The sequence below is a fragment of the Rosa rugosa genome, chromosome 2 (assembly GCF_958449725.1).
Source record: "Rosa rugosa chromosome 2, drRosRugo1.1, whole genome shotgun sequence".
Classification (NCBI taxonomy): domain Eukaryota; kingdom Viridiplantae; phylum Streptophyta; class Magnoliopsida; order Rosales; family Rosaceae; genus Rosa; species Rosa rugosa.
Window position 1 is genome coordinate 3,295,288 of NC_084821.1, and position 23,415 is coordinate 3,318,702.

General features: G+C 39.6%; 3 protein-coding genes across 3 annotated transcripts; 2 read left to right on the top strand and 1 right to left on the bottom strand.

Annotated features, from left to right (window-relative positions):
- Positions 1 to 1,964: 1,964 nt before the first annotated feature.
- On the bottom strand, positions 1,965 to 2,947 carry LOC133731818 (uncharacterized). Its single transcript, XM_062159242.1, has 2 exons — positions 2,580 to 2,947; positions 1,965 to 2,176 (listed from the first exon to the last, which is right to left on the bottom strand). The coding sequence occupies exons 1-2, from the start codon at positions 2,836 to 2,838 to the stop codon at positions 2,016 to 2,018; spliced, it is 420 nt and encodes a 139-aa protein (XP_062015226.1). The 5' UTR covers positions 2,839 to 2,947; the 3' UTR covers positions 1,965 to 2,015.
- Positions 2,948 to 13,069: 10,122 nt separating this feature from the next.
- Positions 13,070 to 15,458, top strand: LOC133730178 (G-type lectin S-receptor-like serine/threonine-protein kinase LECRK3). The gene is made up of 4 exons (XM_062157819.1): positions 13,070 to 13,622; positions 13,690 to 13,891; positions 13,961 to 14,354; positions 15,267 to 15,458. Exons 1-4 carry the CDS (start codon positions 13,070 to 13,072, stop codon positions 15,456 to 15,458), a joined length of 1,341 nt encoding a protein of 446 aa, XP_062013803.1.
- Positions 15,459 to 17,472: 2,014 nt separating this feature from the next.
- On the top strand, positions 17,473 to 22,241 carry LOC133731817 (G-type lectin S-receptor-like serine/threonine-protein kinase RLK1). Its single transcript, XM_062159241.1, has 2 exons — positions 17,473 to 18,101; positions 21,190 to 22,241. Exons 1-2 carry the CDS (start codon positions 17,593 to 17,595, stop codon positions 22,139 to 22,141), a joined length of 1,461 nt encoding a protein of 486 aa, XP_062015225.1. The 5' UTR covers positions 17,473 to 17,592; the 3' UTR covers positions 22,142 to 22,241.
- The last annotated feature ends 1,174 nt before the right edge of the window (positions 22,242 to 23,415 follow it).

Genomic DNA, 23,415 nt, shown 5'->3' on the forward strand with positions numbered 1-23,415 from the left:
AGGATTACAATGCATAGAGTTAGAATCATACAAGGAAAGATAATCTCTAGATTCTTCTAATTAAACCCTATTACCACTAAGTCAAGTAACCTAGAGTTTGGGCCAAACACAAATAGAAATATCCTTAAACAGTTTTGTTTTTGTTTTTGTTTTTTTTTTTTTGGTTTTTTTTTTTGGAGGCCAAAGGCCACCAATTAGGACAATTACATTACATAAACTTTCCCAAGTTAGGACTGTCACTCAAATCAGCTAACGTAGCTTGAGACCTTAGAGTAATATATGGAGGAGGTTGTTCCATATATTGCACACCAAGATCACCATCAAGGCAGCATTTAAACAAGATATCAGCTCACATTACACTATATGAATGAGGCCTGCCGATGGAGACGAGCTGATAAATCATCAACACCTTGGTGCATCAGATGAACAAGGACTTCAGAGTCACACTCGATAGCTAAGCACTCAATTTTGAGCTTCATGGCCATTCTAAAACCAAGTAGGAGCCACAACTAGCTTTGGCATCAAGCTAGAGATATCTTAGCACTATCAAGATTAAGTTTGTACCAACTGGGACAAGGTTTTGACCATTTTACAGGGACATATTGACTCTGCCTTCTCAATAGCATCAGTGCCCCAAGTATTATTCCAATCAACAACATTTTCACTAGCAGCCTGCATGGGAAACTAATAAAAGTTCTCATTAAAAATGGTCCTATTTCTCCACTTCCACAAATACCAGCAAGTGAAGAAAAATATAGTGCACCACAGTACACCTCCCTGATAACTATCAATCTATCATTACAAAAGGCATCGACACACAGCCATCCATTCCAATCCAACCAGAGCAGACAACCTACTTCCAAACCATAGTGGCATAAGAGCAATCTCTCAGCAGGTGAAGTAAAGATTGTGTTGTCCACGTATAGGAAAAGTAGAGATTTTGGTACTCTAGTGTGTGTGTGTGTAGAGATAGAGAGAGAGAGAGAGAGAAGGGCAATTTTGTGCTTTCAAACTTTTCACAGTCACATCTCATCTCGTCCTATGTTTGAATTTATTTTTGTGGATGACACAATTTCTTACGGTAAGATTGTCCGCCCCTCTTAGGTTAATTGCCAACAGAAACCAATGATCATCAATGTCATCGTGTAATGGGATGAATATCTACAGCATAATAATAGTTAGCCGTGGAACCAACGTAGTTTGAATAATGATGGAACAAATTATATAAATCGGTTATTGCCTGAGAGCAGCGTTGGAACCTCCAGTGAAACTGCTTAAGACCACACATAGAAATGGTTGAATCAAGCAAGTCAACATAACCTTGTGCTTCCTCATGTGACCGAGCACGTTCTTGTCATACAAGGCAATATGCTCCTCCATACATTAAAATGCAACTTTTCAACATTTAAAAATATATATACGCTACAGTAGACCATGAAATTATAAACAGCAAAATAAGTTGGAAGAAACCATATGTCAAGGTCAGTATCGTTCAAATACGCAGCAGATATGTTTATGACTTGTGTTATACAAGTGTTAAAAAGAATTTCGGTGAAAATCATAAAACGCAGATGTAATACATGTCACTCAATGGAAAATTAGTGAAATACCTTGCTCGATAGAGGGATTCCAAGTGAAAGAAATTGAAATTCTATTCGGGTCAATCCGTAATCCCCATATTTGGCAACTTCTTGACTGCGTCGGTATGTATAGCATTATTACATGGTGAAAAACAAAAAAACAAAAAAATTCTGGAAAACGTTTTTGACCAGCAACAGCAAGAACGGAAGAACCTCATGTGGAACCTAATTGGTTGCTGTTTAACAAAATTTCCTGAATTTAAGCTTTAATCTCATTAATCATAGACACACAACAGAGATGGGATTATTATATGGTGAACTGGATGATGGTGATGTCCAAATTTACTCCTCCAGTTACAGGTAATTTTGTTGAGGCATGGAATAAAGATTATGATAAGTGAATACATTCTTTGTTGCTTAAGAAGCTGGATCATATCAGTGAAATGCTTGCATAATTAAACATTCCCAAGATTCAACACAAGACCTAGACTCTAGGATGGTGAGCATTACTTGCAGGTTCATCATGTAAGCACCTCCATTGTCAGTTGCTTTATGCATATCATCTTCATCACAACAGCTGAAGCAGCTCACTTCCCCTGCCATAAGATTGTCCATCAATCATCCTGTTCTCAGTTTTGGGTGAACAAGCAAGTATACCAAACAAACAAACTAACACACGAATTTCCAAACAGCATCAATTCACAACTAAAGGAACACAACCAGACTAATTGAGCAATCCAGTCATTTTAATGTAAGTCCAGATATTTGTCCACCAATTATCTTAGATCAAGTCAAAAACAGATTAAGCATGCAAATAAATAAATAAAGCTCCACCTTTGGAGCATTTATTCAAACAGGTAATGGGCACACTAATGATTGATGCCTAAAAGATCGAAAGAATCAAATTTTCCTACCTATTGCTTATTTCATAGTCCCACAAATAGCAGCAACTGAGATCCATCTGTCTGATTTTGTATAAAAAAGAGGAAAGATGCATACCCTTGATTTTGATTGCTGCTCGGAGCCCCTTATTTGGGTCTGAGAATCTAAATACAATTTTCAGCAACGCACCATAAACAACCGATGATTCCCAACTGCGATAGATTTGATCTACTCGGTTGGGAGCCACTTGAGATTTAACCTTCTCAGAGACCCAAAAAAGAGTTTCAGATCCGACTCTAGAGTTCACCGCAATTTCCAGCTGCCCTTTTCGCGGCGAAGCAACTAGGAGGAAATGGGCATCGCTCGTGCTTGCCATGTGCTCCAACCTGCAGTAAAATCAGTTTTACTGTTTTTTGGGTCAGGCGTTAGACAAACGCCGCCTGTTATGCACGCGCTGTTAGATCCCGAGTTGGACACGGTGGAGAGTAGACGCCCTCGCCGTAGGAAACGAAAAAGAAAAGGAGACTGCTTCCGTGGGGCCCCCCACATGCCAAAGAGACAAGGCTGCTGCCGTGGGGCCCTCCATCTGCTAAAGAGACAATGATGTTGCCGTGTGAAAGGAAAGTGGAAAAGGAAAAGATGCGAAAATTCTTCCACCCACCTAGGTGGGTGGTCACCCGCTATGTTGTCAACAGATCTTGCTTCCTGAGGCGACTAAACGATCTGAGCCATCCGATCAGTCCGTCAATATTGTTAACAGTGTTTGAAAAAAAAAAAAAAAGTAAAAAAGACGCAAGTTCTGTAGTCCTCCTATTTTTAATCTTCATTGTCTTATTCTAAAAAAATCTTCATTGTCTTTCCATCTTCTCTCTGCTAGCATGGTGAATTTTTTGAAGCCAAACAAGGCCGTGATCCTCTTCCAGGGTCGCTTCGCCAGCCGCAAAGGCATCATTGTGAAGGCCATCAACGAAGGCATGTGCGACAATGCCTCGTCGCCGGAATCAAGAAGTACTCGAGCAAGGACTCGACGGTGAAGCCAGATCATGTTTGATTTAGAGTATGTGGGTTTAGGAATCAAATGTTCGATAGAATTTTATGGGTGAACAAATGGATAATTGTAGTAGATGGGCAATTGAATTAAGAATTTGAAATCCCCAAGTGCGAAGGTTGAAGAAGAACCAGCAAAAATTCTCAGACAAAACGCGTTTACTAAGCTGAATTTTTAGAAAACTGATTAACTGAAGACAATAATTACAATTCTATAGCCTTCTTTCAATTTCAAATCAGTTTCATTTTTTTCATCTTTTCTCTGCACATAGAAACTCACAATCCAATCCAGATCTAATGGAATCTCATTATATTTAAGCAATCAATCCAAAAGAAAACTCCACTACTGACATGGGTAATTACATATATTGATTAGATATGGATGGCAGAGACTTATTGCAGATCTTCTGTTCCAATGTACTTCGATGAAATTTTGGATGAAGCTTTAGATCCAATATCTTGATCTGGGTTGCAGATTCGACAGAGGCGCAAGATAATTTTGGGTAGGTCTCCTCTGCTCTGGTTTGCAGGCGGCGATGGAAATAAGAGAACAGTAAGGTCGACTTCCTGATTATAATCGCACATCAGATTTTTTTTTTTTTTGTTTCAGACTGTCTGTTAACGCGTGTAGTGCACACTCTGTTAACAGAGCCCAGGTGACCACCCACTTGGGTGGGCTGAAGAATCTCCGGAAAAGATGATGAAGAAAGTGGAAAATTTCCCGAAAGTGAAAAAGAAAAAGGTGGTGCTGCTGTGGGGTCAACCTGCGAAAGTAGTAGGGAAGCTGCCATAGGTGATAGGACCAGTGTCTGGAACACCAGTGGGGCCCCTCACATGCGAGAACAGTAAAAAGGCTATCAATTGACATCATAATCCGTCAAATAGGACAGATGCAGCATGCCAGGTCATTAGTGAGCATTCCCAAAGTGAAGACACTACGCGTCAAGAAATTGGCACGCGTCTTGAAGGTGACAACGACGCTTCAATGCGTCCTCATCTATCAAAATTATTTCCCCTCTCTACACCGTCAACTGAAGAATCCGTTGCTAATATTCCTCCTCATGTACCTTTAATTTTGAATGAATCATCTGGGGTAGATAATATTGAGCCTAGGAAATCACAGAGGGTTAACAAGGGTATTCCTAAGAAACAATATGAACCAGACATCAAAACCAAAGCTAAATATCCTATAGCTAATTACATGTCTAACCATAGGTTGTCTGGGTCATATGCACTTGTTGTTGATCAATTATCCACTGTATCTATTCCTAGTAGTGTACATGATACTTTGGCGGACCCTAAGTGGACTCAAGCGATGAATGAAGAACTAGAGGCTTTGCAGAAAAACTTGACTGGGGATATTGTGACTATGCCAGCCAGAAAGAAGAATGTTGGATGTCGATGGGTGTTTACTGTAAAACTTAAAGCTGATGGAAAGCATTGACAGGTACAAAGCACGATTAGTTGCCAAACGATATACTCAGCGCTATGGAATTGATTATGAAGAGACGTTTGCCCCTGTAGCAAAGATCAATACTGTTCGAATCTTAATTTCACTTGCAGCAACTAAAGATTGACCTCTACATCAGTTTGATGTGAAGAATGCTTTCCTCAATGGAAACTTGGAGGAAGAAGTGTATATGGACATGCCGCCAGCGGTCAAAAATATGCCTTGTGATACTGGCAAAGTTTGTAAGTTGAAGAAGTCTCTGTATGGTTTGAAGCAGTCTCCTAGAGCTTGGTTTGGAAGATTCTCCAAGTCTATGAGGATGTTCGGATATAGACAAAGCAACTCGGATCATACCTTATTCATCAAGCGTAGTCGGGGTAAGATTACAGCACTAATAGTATATGTTGATGATGTGATTGTCACAAGGGATTTTTTTTTTTTTTTTAAGGAAGCGGAGAAAGAGCTAACTCATCGCTCTAACCCCGAATTTATTAATAATCAAGAAAAATGAAACATAGCAAGGGGGACCAGACCAAAACCTTGCCAAGTAAAATACAAAAGTGCAAAGTACAGAAAAGAAATCCCAAAGAGATGGGAGTACAAAGATCTTAGAGAAGCGGGGGACTAGGCCAAAACCGCATCCAAAACAAACAAGGAAGAACAAGAAAAAAGTTTCCAAAGAACTATGATCTATACATTGTGCACAATGACATGACCAATATAATTCCTTAAAAAGGATGGAGGTGAGAGCCACCAGATTGAGCCTGCACTTGAAGCACCATATTTAGCTAGACTATCAGCCGCCCTATTACCTTCTCTGTAAATGTGAGAGACACGCACGGACAATTGACGAGCATGATGTAAACTGTTAAACCAAGCGCGCCGAAGGCGCCAGGGAATTAGATTGGGAGACTAAAAATAATGCAGCACTAAAGTAGAATCTGTCTCTAGCCAAATATGTGTCCAACGTCGAACCCAAGCTACACGGATAGCTTCAATTACTGCTAATACTTCTGCATCAATGGCACTAGGGACGTCCACCTTGAAAGAAAAAGCACCTATAAACTGACTGTTTGCATCCCTAAAAATACCCCCCAAACCGGCTTCATTCGGGTTAACAAATGAACCATCAGTATTAACTTTTATCCAATTCAGAGGAGGCGGGCACCAAGTTACCGGTGTGAAGCTACTTGCTGTGCGTTGCAGTGGTGATAACCCCAAGAAATTAAAAATGGGAAGAACATTCACCGAAGAAGGGTAGCTATGGAAGATCAATTGTGCTGATTCCTTGAGGGAGAGAATAAAGCCATGCTTAAAACGGTCAAGATTGAAACATATGCCATCATTTCTGATCTTGTTTCGCTCCTTCCATATGTACCAAAGAAGGGTGCAGACTGATAGGCGCCAGAGTTGTTTTGAAGCAGGTGTTAAATGATTCATAACTTGGGGTGAGAGCAAGGAAAGCAGTTCGGGAACTTGAGAGGCCTGAATTCGGAACAAAGAGCAAATCCAACACCAAACTGCATGTGTAATTGTGCAGCCCATAAATAAGTGTGATAGAGATTATGTACTAACCTTACAGAAAGAACATTGAGAGCATAAGTGGACCCCAATCTTTTGGAGATACATATCATCTTTGATTCTTCCATGAAACACATGCCAAGCAAGTAGGCTTCTGCGAGGCGGCAAAGCTTTGTGCCAAATCAATTTACCCCAGTGCACAGGAACAGCAGTGGGAGAGAGAAAATCAAAAGCATCTTTGGAAGATAATGTACCAGATTTGGTGTGCGGCCAGATAACCTTGTCAACCTCCGGGTATAATGGTAACTCTGTGGCCAAGATAAGAGCAGTAGCAGCCGGGAAGAGAGAAGAGAAAATTGTTGGTAGGAACCAATTACTATCATAAATAAATTTACTAACCCGATCATGGAGGAGAGAGCGAAAATCTGGAGCAAGATTGTACAAAGTACATATGGGAACCCCCAGCCAATTATCATTCCAAAAAGAAACATTTTCACCATCGCCAATCAACCAACGCACATTAGAAAGGATAGTTGGCCATAACTTCTTTAGCCCAGTCCAAACTGAGGATTTCTTATAGTAAGAAGAAGGAATTAGGCCAGTCTTCATAAACCTATTTCTGAGAAAAATTGCCGAAATACTACTGCTAGAAGCTACCTCCCAGCAACGCTTTAAGAGGAGGGCCCTGTTTAAATTTTTTAGGTTTTGAAGACCCAAGCCACCTTGTATCTTCGGTGTACAACATCGTGACCAGGCAATAAGAGTAGCGCCCTTCTTTAACGGATCGCCTGTCCAAAAGAAGTTACGTGTCCAACTTTGAACTTTTGAGAGCAAAGAACGTGGCCATTCATAAACTTGGAAGCTGTAGATTAGTAGGCTCTGAATAGTTGAAGAGATGAGCTGCAACCTGGCTGCTTGAGATAGTTGGAGACCCTTCCAAGCAGAAAGTTTACATCTTACTTTATCTGCAATAACGCGAAAATAGGTAGACTTTGGACAACCTTGAAAAACTGGCACACCAAGGTACGTAAATGGCAAAGCACCTTCGCGAATACCCAACAGATGTTGTATAGTAGTCTGCCTAGAGCGAGCATATCGACCAAGGAAGACTGAAGACTTTGCCTTATTTATAACTTGTCCTGAGTTTAGAGCATATTCTTCCAGAAATCTCATTAGAGCTCGCAAACCCCGAGAAGTTCCTTGCATGAAAACCATTACGTCATCCGCAAATAAAACATGAGAGGGAGGGATGAGCTTACTTGGACAAGCGATGCGATTAATCTTTCCACGTTCAACCAAGCCTGTTAAACCTCGACTAAGTACCTCCTCTGCTAGACAAAAAAGCAAAGGGGAGAGTGGGTCACCTTGCCTAACCCCTCTAGAGCAATTAAAGAAACCACATGACTGCCCATTAATAGAGACAGATAAGTAAGCTGATCTCAAGATGGAGTGAATCCAGCTAATGAAATTAGGCGCAAAACCAAAAGAACTGAGAACACGCAGCAAGAAGTCCCAGTCTAAGGTGTCAAAGGCCTTACTGATGTCCAACTTGATAGCAATATTACCACCCTTGCAATTGTTGTCCAGAAGATTAATACATTCAGAGGTTAGAATTATCGGGTCCACAATAGATCTTCCTTTTATAAAAGCACTCTGGTTGGCAGAAATGATTCGAGATGCGACTGAGCTTAGACGATCAGCCACAATTTTGGTGATAATCTTAAAGACAAAGTTGGCCAAAGCAATTGGTCTGAAATCAGAAATAGTATCAGCTTCCAGCTTCTTCGGGAAGAGAACTATCAAACTAGAATTAAAATGATGTGGAATAAACCCTGTTGTAAAAAAGCTTTGAATTGCCGATACTACATCTGGAGCAATAACTGACCAGCAATGCCGAAAGAAGGAACCTGAGTAGCCATCGGGGCCTGGTGCACTAAGCTCATCCAAGGATTGCACAGATGCAAGAATTTCCTCAGCAGAAGGTATTGACATCAGTGCCGAGTTCTCAGCCTCTGTAACCAAACAAGGGATCACCCTTTCCACTAACCCTGTATTGCGGATATTATCATCTTTTTTAAAAGCAGCTTTGAAGTGGTCAACAATATGGCTAGCAATCTGGTCCTGCTCAAAAAGAAGAGAATTTTCTGCACGTATTGAAGATAATGATCTGTGCAGACGACGTAGTTTGACCATATTATGAAGAAAAGAGGTGTTTCTATCTCCATCGGTAAGCCACTTTATTCTTGCTTTATCACGAAGAAAGACATCCTGCATAGAGAGAGATAGTTGGAAGTGTGAGTGTGCGACAGTTTCTCTTTGAATAAGATCATCCGAAGGGCCGAAATTTGAAATTTCTAATTGAATCCTATCAAGTGCAGCTTGGGCAGAATTAACCATGTGGTGGATGTTGCCGAATCTTGAAGTGTTCCAATCCCTGAGCATGGACTTCAAAGCCCGCAGCTTTGAGGCAAGCTTAAACATAGGGCAACCTTCAAAAATAAGGGTATTCCAGAAGCTTCTGACCATGTCTAAGAAGCCTGGCTGCTGTAGCCACATTCGCTGAAAGCGAAAGGGTGAAGAGGGTTGAGTAGAAACTCTTGAGCAGGACAACAAAATGGGGCAGTGGTCAGAAGTAGCTTTAGTTAGGGTGCGGCATTCAAAGTTTCTCCATGCCTCCAACCAATTCATGTTGCCAAGGGAGCGGTCAAGTCTTTCATACGCCCTTCTGTTGGTCCAGGTGTATGTTAAACCTTTGGTTTGTACATCCAAAAGTTGACAGGTTGTAAGCATCTCGAATCTGTTCCTGTAGTTTGCAGCAACTGTGGAATTGTAGGCCATGCTGCTTCCTCATGTCGTTCTGTGGTCACAAGGGATGATCTAAAAGAGATAGAGGCTCTACAGAAGTATCTTTCTAAGGAGTTTGAGATGAAGTTGAAGTACTTTGTTGGAATTGAAGTTGCAAGGTCTAAAAAGGGAATTTCTTTGTCTCAACGTAAGTATGTACTTGACTTATTAGCTGAGACCGAGATGCTTGACTGTAACCCCATTGAGACACCGATCAAAATGAACCACAACCTCGCCATCTATCCGAATCAGGTTCCAACGGATAAAGGAAGATACCAACGCCTAGTAGGGAGGCTTATTTATCTTTCACATACTAGACCTGATATTGCTTATGCGGTGAGTGTGGTTAGTCAATTTATGCATTGTCCCAATGAAGAGCATATGGATGCAGTGTATCGCATTCTGAGATATCTTAAGATGGCACCTGGTAGAGGTTTGTTGTTTGAAAGAAAAGGGTGAGTTGGAAGTTATGGGTACACGGATGCAGACTGGGCTGGTGATAAGACGGACAAACGGTCCACATTTGGGTATTTTACATTTGTTGGAGGAAACCTTGTGACTTGGAGCAGCAAGAAACAGAAGGTTGTTGCTAAGTCAAGTGCGGAAGCTGAGTTTCGAGGTATGACACATGAAGTTTGTGAGATGTTGTGGATTCGTAATGTGTTGAAAGATTTGGGTTTTAAACTCAAGAAACCTATGGACTTGCATTGTGATAGCACACTGCTATTGAAATTGCTCGTAATCCTGTACAACATGACCGGACTAAGCATGTGGAATTAGATTGGCATTTCATTAAGGAAAACCTGAACAGGAAGATTGTCCGTTTCCCTTTCGTGTATACAGAAGATCAGTTAGCAGATGTTCTTACGAAATGAGTGTCAAGGAAAGTGTTTGACAACTCAATTGACAAGTTGGGCCTGATCGACATCTATGCACCAACTTGAGGGGGAGTGTAGAATATTCTGTAAATATTTAGTTTCCTTGTACATGTAGATTATGTATTCTGTATAATTGTAGGAGATTTTTTCCTATTAGGATTACTCTTGTATCTCTTTATAACCCTCCTATTTGGAGATGAATAATATTGAAGCATAACAAACACATCGTATTCTTATTTTCTTCTGCCACTAGCTACAAATTAGAGTTTTTCTTTGATGGATACTCTCTTGTCTTCCCATAATGCAAGTAGTTTTTTACATTTTTAATCAGTTTCTATATCAACTTGACTAACTTCACATTGGTGATTTCATCTTGCCATCTTCGAATGTTTTAAATTACTAGAACATAACAGTTCATATTGGAAAATTCTCAGTCTTTCTTTGTTGTGTTAGGGTGCACGAAACGACAATCATGTCTTGCATACTTGCGTGTTTAAGAAGCCAGGTTCATGCAACAGGCGTGAAATTTGTTCCATTATGACCGAGTCTAGCAGGATTTATAAAATGGTAAACTTGACCTTGGCCGGTCAGGTTACGCCTTTGAGTCGTTCTCGTCAACTCTGATATTCTAAGTAATAACACTATAATCTCACAGCAAGATGATCACCACAGCAGCCTCAGCAATGAGGATGCACATAGGCAATCCTTACCCAAAGGAACTACAATGATATAAGATTAGTTTGCATTCGACATTCAAAGACGAAGGAGAATAGATTAGTTTCGGAGTAAAAACTTCCACGACAACTAATATAAGATTTCGGAGCCTTAATGCTACCAAGAAATCAATTTCCAAGAATATTTGGATTAGACCGAAACAATGATATATGGTCAAATTCTCATGCTCACGGACGCTCTTAGTTCGTAGTTTACGAACGCTCTTAGTTCGAATATTATGAACACTCTTAGTTCATTGATTACGAACTCTCTTAGTTCGTTTAGCATGAATCCCCACAATTCCGCTTATTAAATAATCGAACCCATGTTCGTATATTGCAAATCTTGCAGAAAATAATGAAATTTAAAAGACAAGAAAGCAGGAACTTTAATCATAAAAACTTACTTGATAATTTGAAGCTTTGCTTCACGAGTATTTATACACGCGTGTGTTGAGGCAGGCGTGTAGCTAAATTAGGATTGCCGGAATTTGGTCGGAAATTGGCGGGTGGGCTGCCCTTCTTCCCTCCTTTTTTTCTGGGTCCGCGTCCACCTTCTTCTATTTGGGCCATTTTTTTTTCTTTTTTTTTTAACTGTGGGCCGCCCCCTTTTTCTTTTCTTTCTGCTTTCTTTTTGCTGGCACGTGGGGTGGGAGATTCTTCTCCCTCTTTTCTTCTTTTCTTCTGGGCTCGCTCCCTTTTTTTTTCTCTCTCTCTTTTTTCTTTCTTTTCTTCTTCTTCTGACCAGCACGTGGGCTGCTTCCTCTATTATTATTTTTTTTCTTTTGACAGCGGGAGTTGCTGCTGCTTCTGGACTGCTGCGTCTGGGTGCAACGGCGTGGGTTGGCAGGCGCGCAGGTTGGGCAGGACAAGCGCTAGCGTAGGCTAGCTGTATGCGGGGGTCGCGGTGATGCGCGGGAGCTACGGGGGCAGACAGCAGGGGCTAAGGGTGCGTAGGGCTGTGGAAAGCTGCAGGGCAACAGGCGCGGGGGAGCGCGGGGCTGCAGCGAGCGGTGAGGCTACCAAGGGCTAGGGGTACACTCAATGTCGATATCCTTCAACACATGTCTATTTATTGAAATTTTTCATACAGATAAAAGTGTCGGTGGGTTATCACTCACTCATTTCAAAAAAATTGTCGGTGGTGTACATGTGATAAAACTGTCGGTGGAGTTTTCAGATTTTCACTCTTTTCAAAAATCTTGTCGATGGTGCACATATGATAAAAGTGTCGGTGAAGTTTTAAATTTTTTCACACTTTTCAAAAACTTTGTCGGTTGTGTGCATGTGATAAAAGTGTTGATGGAGTTTTAAATTCTTTCACACTTTTCAAAAACTTTGTTGGTCGTGTGCGTGTGATAAAAGTGTCGGTGGAGTTTTAAATTCTTTCACACTTTTCAAAAACTTTGTCAGTGGTGTGCATGTGATAAAAGTGTTGGTGGAGTTTGAAAAAAAAAAAAAAGTGTCAGTGGACATATAATTTGTCTACCCATAAAATTTTATTTGGTTGCATATCCAAATTATTCATCAATACTATTTATTTACATCATACATTTCTTATTTTCCAAAAAAAAAAAAATATATTTGATGAGCAGTAAATGACTAGTGACCCTAACCCAACGGGTGGAAGCAAAGATCCAGCGGCAGTGAATAGTTTCCTGCCATGGTGACCCAACGGGTGAACTTGCTCTTATATGTCTCCAGACTTCACCCAAACCACACACATCAATTGTACATCAGACAACTCCTTCAGATAGCACGTGTGATCTATTGTGTACTAGTAGCTAGGTCTTCATCACTTGTTGTATAAATAGCATCATACTCTACATGAACACATCAAACAATTATACAAGAGTTGTTATCTTTATCTTCTCTGTTTTTCAAAGTCTTTCTCTTGTCAATTTCTTTCTCTAAGAATAAAGTTTCTCATTTCCCCATGGTCACGTCTTAGTCTACTTGAAATCTTAAATTTAATTATATCGCTTTTGAAGAGGTGATTTAGAGTTTCGTTGAAAATCCTCCCATATGCCACCTGTTACACAATATTATAAGGTCAGTTTATTCTCTTCTGTCTATATACAGTCTCAGAACCTAGTCTATCTGGACTCTTATTTTTCCACCATTCCTTAACCACATTGGGGGTTGCAACTGCCAATGGCTTTTACCGTATGTTTGTTTTTGCTTTCTTCATTGCTTCTGCTACCAACTTATGTGCTTGCACAAACTAATGGTAGCATAGCTGTGGGTGCTTCTCTCTCCACAGCAGGTAACTCCTCATGGCTTTCTCCCTCGGGTGATTTTGCCTTTGGGTTTCGGCAACTTGAAAATAATGATCTTTTCTTGCTTTCTATATGGTTTGCCAAGATACCAGACAAAACCATAGTTTGGTATGCAAACGGGGATAAGCCTGCACCTGATGGTTCAGTTGTGAATTTGACTGCTAACAGTGGGATAGTTCTTACAAGTCCTCAGGGTGACCAGTCATGGAAATCCAATCAAACCATTGCTGGCGTTGTTGCTCATGGGGTTATGAACGATACAGGTAACTTTGTTCTGGAAAATGAGCAGTCAGCAAAGTTATGGGAGACGTTCAAGAATCCTACTGATACCATGTTGCCTGGGCAAATACTGGAAACAGGAGGGAAGCTTTCTTCTCGAAATTCAGAGACCAACTATACGAGAGGTCACTTCCAGCTAGATTTTCAAGGTGATGGAAATCTTGTGCTTAGCGGGCAAAAGCCTTATTATTCAACTGGGACTACCAATGGTTCCAGATAGTGAAGGTAAACATTTGGTTTTCAATGAGTCAGGCGACTTCTATATTCTGCGAAAGAATGGTGGATATTATAAATTCACAGCAGAGGAACGTGCAGCAAGGGACTACTATCTCCAGACAACTCTCAGCTTTGATGGGGTTTTGGCTCAATATTTCCTCCCAAAGACTTCTGTTGGCAATATAAGCTGGGTTCCTCTTTGGTCAGAGCCATGAAATATTTGCCAAAAAATTAATGCTGATTCAGGTCCTAGTATTTGTGGGTACAACAGTATCTGCACTTACAAAGCCGACAAGAGGCCCACCTGTGAATGCCCAACGGGATACTCTTTACTTGATCCAAATGATCCATACGGGAGCTGCAATCCAGCTTTCAAACAAGGCTGTGAAAATGAGCCTAGTTATGCAGAAGATTTGTATGATGTTCAGGTGCTAGCAAACACTGATTGGCTCACCTCCAGCTATATGCAGTTAAATGATTCTACTGCTGACACATGCAGTCAATCTTGCAAGCAAGATTGTTCATGTGCTGTTGCTATTTACAGCAATCAAACCTGCCAGAAAAAGAAGTTCCCGCTCTCATATGGGAGAGAAGATAACAACTTGAATGCTACAACTTTCATCAAATTGACGACAGTTTATAAGAAGAAGAACGGGAGCACTTCGGTACATGTGGGATCAGTTCTTCTGGGCACCTTTGTCTTTGTTAGTTTTATGTTAGGTACTGCAGATTATCTGGGACTTTTCTTCAGTTTCCGGAAGAAACTGATGTAGAACGAATGATGCTAGGAATTGAAGAACAGCTCGATCGCGGAAAAGGAGGAAAACCCGGTTTGCTGTAACTTCAGTTTCATGTTGAGGTTGCTATTTTAATGTGTGCTAATTCACTGTTTCAATTGTTACATTTTCCTTTTAGTGTGTAAAGTTTTGCTTTCAATGAAAGCACCGGTGGAATTACCGAGCAGAGTATATTTTCTAAGACAGATAAACTAAATACTAAACACCATTAGTCATATGAAATAATTAAGTAACGAAACAGCCAGCAATTTTGACCGTATTGTATCATTTTGCAGCTTAACACAAATAAGAGACGACCCTTAAGAATTTGAACAAAGCCATCGAAAACATTGCTCTTTCAGTTGCTGATATTGTCAGGGACACTCGATGATGCGGGAAGCGTGTACACGATAGTAAGAGGCTCCGTCAAGTGTCGAAAGCCATATGAGATGAGCTAGAATCCACTAGCAATTACGGGCATAGCCGTAAGAAACATAGAGATACTTCTCTAATATTTGGTTTTTTTTTAATGATAACTTGAATCAAAATTACAATCTAAGAGGTGCCTTATATAGGGCACATAGCATAAACCTAATACAACTAGAAAACATAAAGAACAATTTATTGTAGACTAAAACTAGGAAATCTAATTAAACCTGATTAAATAAAAATCAAAAATAGAATCCTAAATACTAAAGAATATTACGCTTGGAAGCACAAGCACCAGCTGAAGATCAAATGATATTAGCCGATTGGGCATACAATTGCTATGAGCAAAAGAATTTGCATCTGTTGTTGCAGAATGTCAGTGACGATCGGGCAATGGATGGCATCAAGGAGTTGGAGAAGTACTTGATGATAGCATTTTGGTGCATCCAAGAGGATCCATCAGTAAGACCTACCATAAAGAAAGTGATACAGATGCTTGAAGGCACTGTTGAAGTCTCAGTGCCTCCAATGAATCCCTCCTCATTATATGTTCAATCTAAGTGATTGTATTTGTTCATTAATTTCTGGATACCATAGCTTTCTGTGTATTCGATCATCAAGGATCAACAATTTTATTGCATTAAAAGAAAAGCAAAGTTCATTGTGAAAATTATAGCAGCAGAATAAGTAGATATGTTGAACAATCACTGGGCAAATATACCAGCAACTATACTTAAAAATAATCTCTAAATCATTAATTCCATTCAGTCCGCAGATCTGTAAAGAAATCAAGGTCATTTTGATGCTCAGACAAAAACAACACGGTCAGGACCCACTGATGGATCCTCTTGAATGCACCAAAATGCTACTGATAGACCATAAAATGATCAAGGAGTTGCTCCAAAGAAAGTGACCATAAAGAAAGTGACCTACCATAAAACCTCTTGAATGCATCAACGTGTTACTTTTTCTGCCACAAAAGTATCTAACTACCATAAAATGAACCATACTACAGGGAAATGGATGCCACACAACTCGGGGATCTATAATCTAAGCAGAGTCATAAGCAAGTCTGGGGGCGAGGGAGCCCCTGATGGATTCCAAACAAAAAGTTACAACCACCCCAACCTGAAAATCTTAAAGAGTGCTGAGTCACCTTGACTTCTAGTTCAGATTAGTTCTTGTAGAAGAACACTACCTTATTGAAACACCTATCATTTTTTTCCCCCAAAGAGAACATTACAGGAACAACTATCATTTCACATAAAAAAGACCACCTTGACTTTTAGTCCAGTAATGTTCTTGTACCCATTCTGGGATAAAAAGAGCATCTCCTTCCCTACCAGCACGTTCGGATTTAGAAGGGCCTTTTTAGTTACTCCCAGGAAACAGAGTCGTAAAGATAGTCCTGGATGTAACAATTGTGTGCACTGTAAACAAAGTTCCTCCCACTGCAGCATATTTCTAGTAAACAAAAAGTCTAGCAATCTAAAATATGTACATATTGAGTAAATATTAACTCGACACTACCCTAAATATTAACTCGACCCAACCACCACCTTCATCCAACTCCGATCCGAGCTTCACCTCACCGCAAGTATCTGGATATTAACCTCCTACGGCCACGTACATAGTACAATACGTAAGAGATATTTCACTAATGCACAACATAGTTATCAGCTAAAAAGGAAGCATAAGAATAAGGCCAGTCCCTAAGACAGTGAGTGATGCTACATGGTGCTTCAACTAATTTAAGTATGCAAGCTTCACTACACTGAAGATGTGAATTACTGAAGGGTCTCTCTATCACTTGTGATCATGGATGTAGAAACATAAGCAAGGGAAGCCAAGTTGGATCGCCGAAGTCCACCACAATCTTGAATCCCTCCTCTTCTCTTTCCCACCCCCAGCAACCTACAATTTGCCCACGAACAAATTTTTCCAGATATCCCTAATCCTTTATCAACTAATCTTGTTTACCACTGCAACTCAAAAACCCAATTGACCCAATTGGAATACCAATCAAAGAACACAAATTCAAGGTAAAAAGCAATCAAATTTAAGATGGGTACCTCAGTTTTTGTGACAGTGTGAACAAATTTCTGCTTGGAATCAGCTCCAGGCTTGGTTGATGACCTCCCAATCTTGTGTTTTTGTGAATCCATCTTGGTTTTTCGGCGGAGGCGAGAATAGGATTAAGCGATCCCATGATCGGTGATATGGCTTTGGGGAGCGTACCAGAGGGAGGTACCTCGACTCCTTTCTACCTCAATGAATTTTCGGGTTTGGGGAGCTTGTATCCGAGCACGGGGGCGGTGAAGAAGAAGAAGAAGAACAATACCCGCTCCAGAGCTTGGCACTTTATCCACTTTTACGGGTAACTCTCTCTCTCTCTCAAGCAAAGTTACATGTTTTTTTCTTCGAACCCTTTCTAAGAAGACGGTAACGGGGACTTCCACTTTAGTCAGATCGGGTCTGACCTGTGGCCCCCACCAGAATTTTCGTTGGAATTTACAAAATTGACTCGAAAGTTCCACGCATTTACAAGACCTGCTCAGTTAGTCGAAAAGTATTGACCTTAACTTATTTGTTATTTCTGTCTACAACGTTGGGAGGTTTTATCAGTTTTACTTGCATGTAAATTCTTAAAACAATGCAGACCCACTCAACTCTGAGATTTTGATCTGTTGCTTCATCCATGCCTCGGTTCCGAGGTCACAAGGCCTCCCATTCCAGATCTACTTCTTCTCCTTCTGGACTTGGTTATGACGTGTTCCTCAGCTTCAGAGGTGAAGACACCCGAAAGAACTTCACTGATCACCTCTACACGGCCCTTGTCAACGCCCACTTTCGAACTTTCCGGGATGACCCTGAACTCGAGAGAGGGGAAAATATCAAGGAAAACCTTGAGAATGCCATTCGACAGTCGTGGAGTTCTGTGATTGTGTTTTCGAAAGACTACACCTCTTCCAGATGGTGTCTGGACGAGCTTGTCTTGATCCTTGGACGCATGAGGACCTCCAAGCATGTCGTGTTACCGGTTTTCTACGACGTTAATCCACATCAACTGGGGAAGCAGGCAGAAACTCTTTCAGAGCATCCTAAATACCAAGAAAAGCAATCGCCGGAGAAATTGAGCAGGTGGAAGGAAGCACTTCGAGAAGTTACAGATCTAGCAGGAATGGTTTTAGAAAATGAAGCCGACGGGTACGTAAATTCATAACTAAAGCCTTGTTTAATTACTAACAACTGTAGTACACTAGCAGCGGTGCCCGCGCTTTGCTGCGGGATGTGAATTGCAACCACGAAACGTACTTAAAGTTTAGGCAGGTCTGTCTCTGAATTGAAGGCTTCCCTCTACTAAATAGTGCCTTTTCCTAGTCCCTCTTGTTGATCCCCTTTAAATGTTAGTATAGAACTAATCTTAGAAGGACAGAGAATATAAACTAAGATAGCCTATTTGTTGCAGCTGCTATTGATATTGGAAACTTTGATAAGATCTCAAAGATAGGATATGATCTAATGCATATTTTGTTTTATGATGCGGGAAGCGTGAACACGATAGTAAGAGGCTCCGTCAAGCGTCGAAAGCCATATGAGATGAGCTAGAATCCACTAGCAATTACGGGCACAACCGTAAGAAACACAGAGAAACTTCTCTAATATTTGGTTTTTTATTGATAATTTGAATGAAAATTACAATCTAAGAGGTGCCTTATATATAGGGCACATATCATAAACCTAATACAACTAGAAAACAAAAACAATAATTTATTATAGACTAAAACTAGAAAACCTAATTAAACCTCATTAAATAAAAATCAGAAATAAAATCCTAGATACTAAAGAATATTACGCAAATATATAATTGGAATCCCAACCAAGATTTTGTTTAAGAATCCCGATATATCCAAAATAGTAATTTATGATTAATTCCATCATTAAGAAGCCTATTTGAATACCAATTTCCAATATTCAAATTATTCTTCTTAATGTGAAGACGCTTCTTTCTTTTCGAGATTTTTGGTTGAAATCGGCTAAAATCTCGTCCTACATCAGTCTCCTTCACTTGAAAAGAACTCGACCTCGAGTTCCTCTTGAATGCAGCTCGATCATTAGTAGGAATAAAACATGATAAGCCATCAACTTCAATATTCTCGAAATTAAAAGGTATCATCATGAATCCAATACCGTAGACAAGTTTAGAATAAGCATCTTGAAACTTGAACTCCTCCACTTGAAAAGGAATGGGCAATGACTTCTCCTTGGGTTGATCTTGAACACAATTAGGCATGCATGACATGGATATCGATGTGATGAATGAATCAGCTTCCTTATCCTTAATGAGTTTCTCTTCAATCTTCAAAGTTGCTTCTTCATGTTCCTTTTCACACACCTCAGGATGGTCATTCTTGACGTTCTTCCTTCTAGGCTTGATTTTAATTTTGTGCGACTCCCACCTAAATAAATACGTGTTGTCTTTGCAATAACCACATTTGACGCTTTCATGCCATGGTCTTCCAAAAAGCACATTAGTGTCATCCATGTCAATCACATGACAAGTAACATCTTCTTTATAAAATTTTCCCATAGAGACAGGAACTTTACAAACCTCTGTTACTTGTGCATATTCATCCTCCCCAAATGGAATCCAGTATGGATCACTCAGCTTCACTGTCGGTAATTGAAAATAATCCACAACTTTGTTTGCTACAAAGTTCTCTCATAGACCACTGTCAATTATTACAGAGCATACCTTGTCGTTGATGATACATGTAGTTCGAAAGTCGTCGTAATCCGGCGTTGTGAATATCCAACGTTCCATGTTTTTTTTTTTTTCTTTTTTGGATTGATGAGGTTGTCCTAGGGCGAATCCCTTGGCATGTTCCTCTTCAACAAAACTTTCTTTGATAGATACTCTACGACCAGCGTCGTTGAGGTTGGCGGTAGTGAACTTCTCCCTTGGACCGTCGTCTGCTAAGGAGCGGGCGATACCCGCTCTGATACCAAATGATGCGGGAAGCGTGAACACGATAGTAAGAGGCTCCGTCAAGCGTCGAAAGCCATATGAGATGAGCTAGAATCCACTAGCAATTACGGGCACAACCGTAAGAAACACAGAGAAACTTCTCTAATATTTGGTTTTTTATTGATAATTTGAATGAAAATTACAATCTAAGAGGTGCCTTATATATAGGGCACATATCATAAACCTAATACAACTAGAAAACAAAAACAATAATTTATTATAGACTAAAACTAGAAAACCTAATTAAACCTCATTAAATAAAAATCAGAAATAAAATCCTAGATACTAAAGAATATTACGCAAATATATAATTGGAATCCCAACCAAGATTTTGTTCGAGAATCCCGATATATCCAAAATAGTAATTTATGATTAATTCCATCATTAAGAAGCCTATTTGAATACCAATTTCCAATTTCAAATTATTCTTCTTAATGTGAAGACGCTTCTTTCTTTTCGAGATTTTTGGTTGAAATCGGCTAAAATCTCGTCCTACATCATTTTAGATGAACAGCTTAGGAGAACTTGAAGATTCATTCAAAGAGCACATAATCATTACAATGTTTCCCTGCTATTACAGTATTACCACAGAATTTTCTTGAAAAAAAAAATGTAACTGAGAAGCAAAAGACACAATATTTATACTCTGTGATGAAAAAGCCAGAAAAAAATCATGAAAATCAAACCAGGAATGTTGAGGAAACATTTGTTTTTGGGAGCCATTAACAATACAGAAAATAGCAAATGGTCTTGGCAACCAATCCATACCTATAAAAACCATACCTAGAAATTGACAACCTTTGCTTTTCAGATCCTCAGACTTTTGCTGCAAAAGCAATGTAAGGAAAAACATGAATCAGAAACCAAGTAAAGGTAGGAGGAAAGTTTTACAAATTAAAGGAAGGATTTCCACTTTATAAAACGAAACACTTATTGAAGAATTTTATTACTAATTGTACGAAAATAACATTATAGACAAAAAAAAGAAACACTAATGATGCTTTTGTAACAGTACACTAAGACTTCCTACAAAGCAAAAAACACACACCCGATCTCTCTATGGATCGTTCTTTGATATCTCTCTAGATCGCTCTTTATGAGCAGAAAAGCTATGAGAATTAGCTTAGAACAAAAGGCAGTTACTTGGTATATAGTATAATGTCTTGTACTTTGTTGATTTTATTCGCATATCTAATTCTTTGAAATTGATAGACTCATAGTTGGCTAGCTTGTATGATATACTTTTGTTTTGATTGCAATTTGTAGGCACGAGTCAAAGTTCATCCAAAAGATTGTTGGAGAGATTCAAAAAAAACTAGATCGAGTGGTTGATTCTCTCTCTGCAACTGCAGGTCACAACTCCTCATTGCTCTCTCCTTCTGGTGATTTTGCCTTTGGATTTCGCCAACTTGAAAACAGTGAGAATTTCTTGCTTTCTATATGGTTTGCCAAGATACCAGACAGAACCATTGTTTGGTACGCAAATGGAGATAGGCCTGCACCTAAGGGATCAATTGTGAACTTGACTTCCAGCAGTGGATTAGTGCTTAAAACTCCTCAGGGTGAACAGCTATGGAAGTCTGATCTAGCCATTGCTGGTGTTGTTGCTTATGGGGATATGAATGATAACGGTAACTTTATTCTGGAAGATAAGAAGTCAGAAAAGTTATGGGAGACATTCAAGAATCCTACTGATACCATGTTGCCTGGGCAGATAATAGAAAGAGGAGGGAGACTTTCTTCTCGACAATCAGAGACTAACTATGCAAGAGGACGCTTCCTGATAGATTTTCAAGAAGATGGGAATCTTGTGTTTAGTGCCAAAAAACCTTTTCATTCTACTAAAACTACAACGGGGACTGTTCCAGGTAGTGAAGGTAAACAGTTGGTTTTCGATGACTCTGGCAAGTTCTATATTCTGCGAGTGAACGGTGGAGAATTCACTTTCACAGCAGAGAAACGCCCAGCAATGGACTACTATCTCCGGTCAACTGTCAACTTTGATGGGGTTTTGGTTCAATATTTTCTCCCAAAGTCTTCTGTTGACACTGTAAGCTGGAAACCACTTTGGTCAGAACCAGATAACACTAGCAAAGAGAACCCGCGCGATGCCGCGGGTAGTTTTCTTTCTATTTTAATCTTTTTATGTTCGGTTTTAAGTTTTTGGTTTAGAAAAACAACCAAAATGTGTTTAGATGAAATAAAAAATATGTGCTAAACGAATTTTTCAGAATTTAGTTTACATTGTATGAATCTAGTTGAAACATGTACAAAGCGTTATATTATCAGAATAACATAATGCAAAAAGATAAGAGTAATTAAGGGCTTCTTTGTCTATAGCTTCTTTGTCTATGTGAACGACTGGTTCCTGAATCTTGCCTTGTACAGCGGCATTTACGATGACTTCTCCATGTGTGTTTATAAGTTGTTTAATCTGTTTAAGGATTTTATAAACAGAATGCTCTTATGCAGTATAACATACTCCAAGTCTTTGATCTGTTTCAATAGTGTCAAATTAGAGAGTTATAAATAAGGCAAGTAAAAACAGCAGAACGATTAACAGATAGGTCTGGAGATAACAAAGCCTGGTAAGAAAACATGCCTGAGTATGAAGCTTTTCCTCAGATAAGGGCAACTCTATCTCTCGTACTTTGTTCTTGGCTTTGGCAATTTCAATGTGCTCTTCTGCAGAATAGAAGACAAAACCATTGAATATAAAAGCAAAATTGAATAAGAATCCAGAACTTGTTTCTTTGTTCAACTATGGGGAATGAAATATATTCTTACCCTTAAGTCCTCAATTGCATTAAGACAGCCAGTCAAAAAATATATGGCTAAGCTATGGATACTGAATAGTTTCAAGACCAGTAAAGAGCAAGGTCAATGTCAAGTGAAGAATTTGCCCCTTCGAAATATTTGAATGCTTAAAACCAATGGAAGATGTTTTCAGTTCACTCCTTCAGCGTCTCTTCCATTTTGGCGTTCAATGAACTTTGCACCCGTGAAGTCTGCCAACAAAGAAGCATTTTTAAATTCAAAAGTAATAATGAGTTCTCCCCTTGAGCAGAACACAGGCAAAACTATGGACATTAAGAACATGATCAAAAGAGGGTTGATAGTGGGCATGTTAGATTGACAAGAAAGATAGTCTCATACAACATGAAAACAGTAGCAAGACATTAGGTCTCATTTATGATCATATGATGGCATGCTTTAGTTCTACAATAGACATTGAAAACTGAAATTACCAGAATGGAAGGCTTTCCAGTTGCCAAAATCTTATAGCAAGTCTGCAGCTGCATATGCCAAATTCATTTTATGCATGAGCCTTTGATATGCAGAGTTAGATTAGATTCAACGAAAACACGGACAGATCTTGGCAAATGTAGAAGATAAAGTAAATCTATTATCTCTGACTCATTCTTTATCACAGACTTAAAAAAAAAAAAAAAAAAACAGGATAATGCTAACCACTACTATTGGACCTCAAAA

Coding starts and splice junctions, on each gene's coding strand:
- LOC133731817 (XM_062159241.1), top strand. CDS start 17,593: ATGCCTCGGTTCCGAGGTCACAAGGCCTCCCATTCCAGATCTACTTCT. Junction 18,102..21,189: donor TTAGAAAATGAAGCCGACGG/GTACGTAAATTC, acceptor TGCAATTTGTAG/GCACGAGTCAAAGTTCATCC.
- LOC133731818 (XM_062159242.1), bottom strand. CDS start 2,838: ATGGCAAGCACGAGCGATGCCCATTTCCTCCTAGTTGCTTCGCCGCGA. Junction 2,177..2,579: donor AGCAGCAATCAAAATCAAGG/GTATGCATCTTT, acceptor ATCTTATGGCAG/GGGAAGTGAGCTGCTTCAGC.
- LOC133730178 (XM_062157819.1), top strand. CDS start 13,070: ATGGCTTTTACCGTATGTTTGTTTTTGCTTTCTTCATTGCTTCTGCTA. Junction 13,623..13,689: donor CTTCCAGCTAGATTTTCAAG/GTGATGGAAATC, acceptor CAATGGTTCCAG/ATAGTGAAGGTAAACATTTG. Junction 13,892..13,960: donor ATAAGCTGGGTTCCTCTTTG/GTCAGAGCCATG, acceptor TGGGTACAACAG/TATCTGCACTTACAAAGCCG.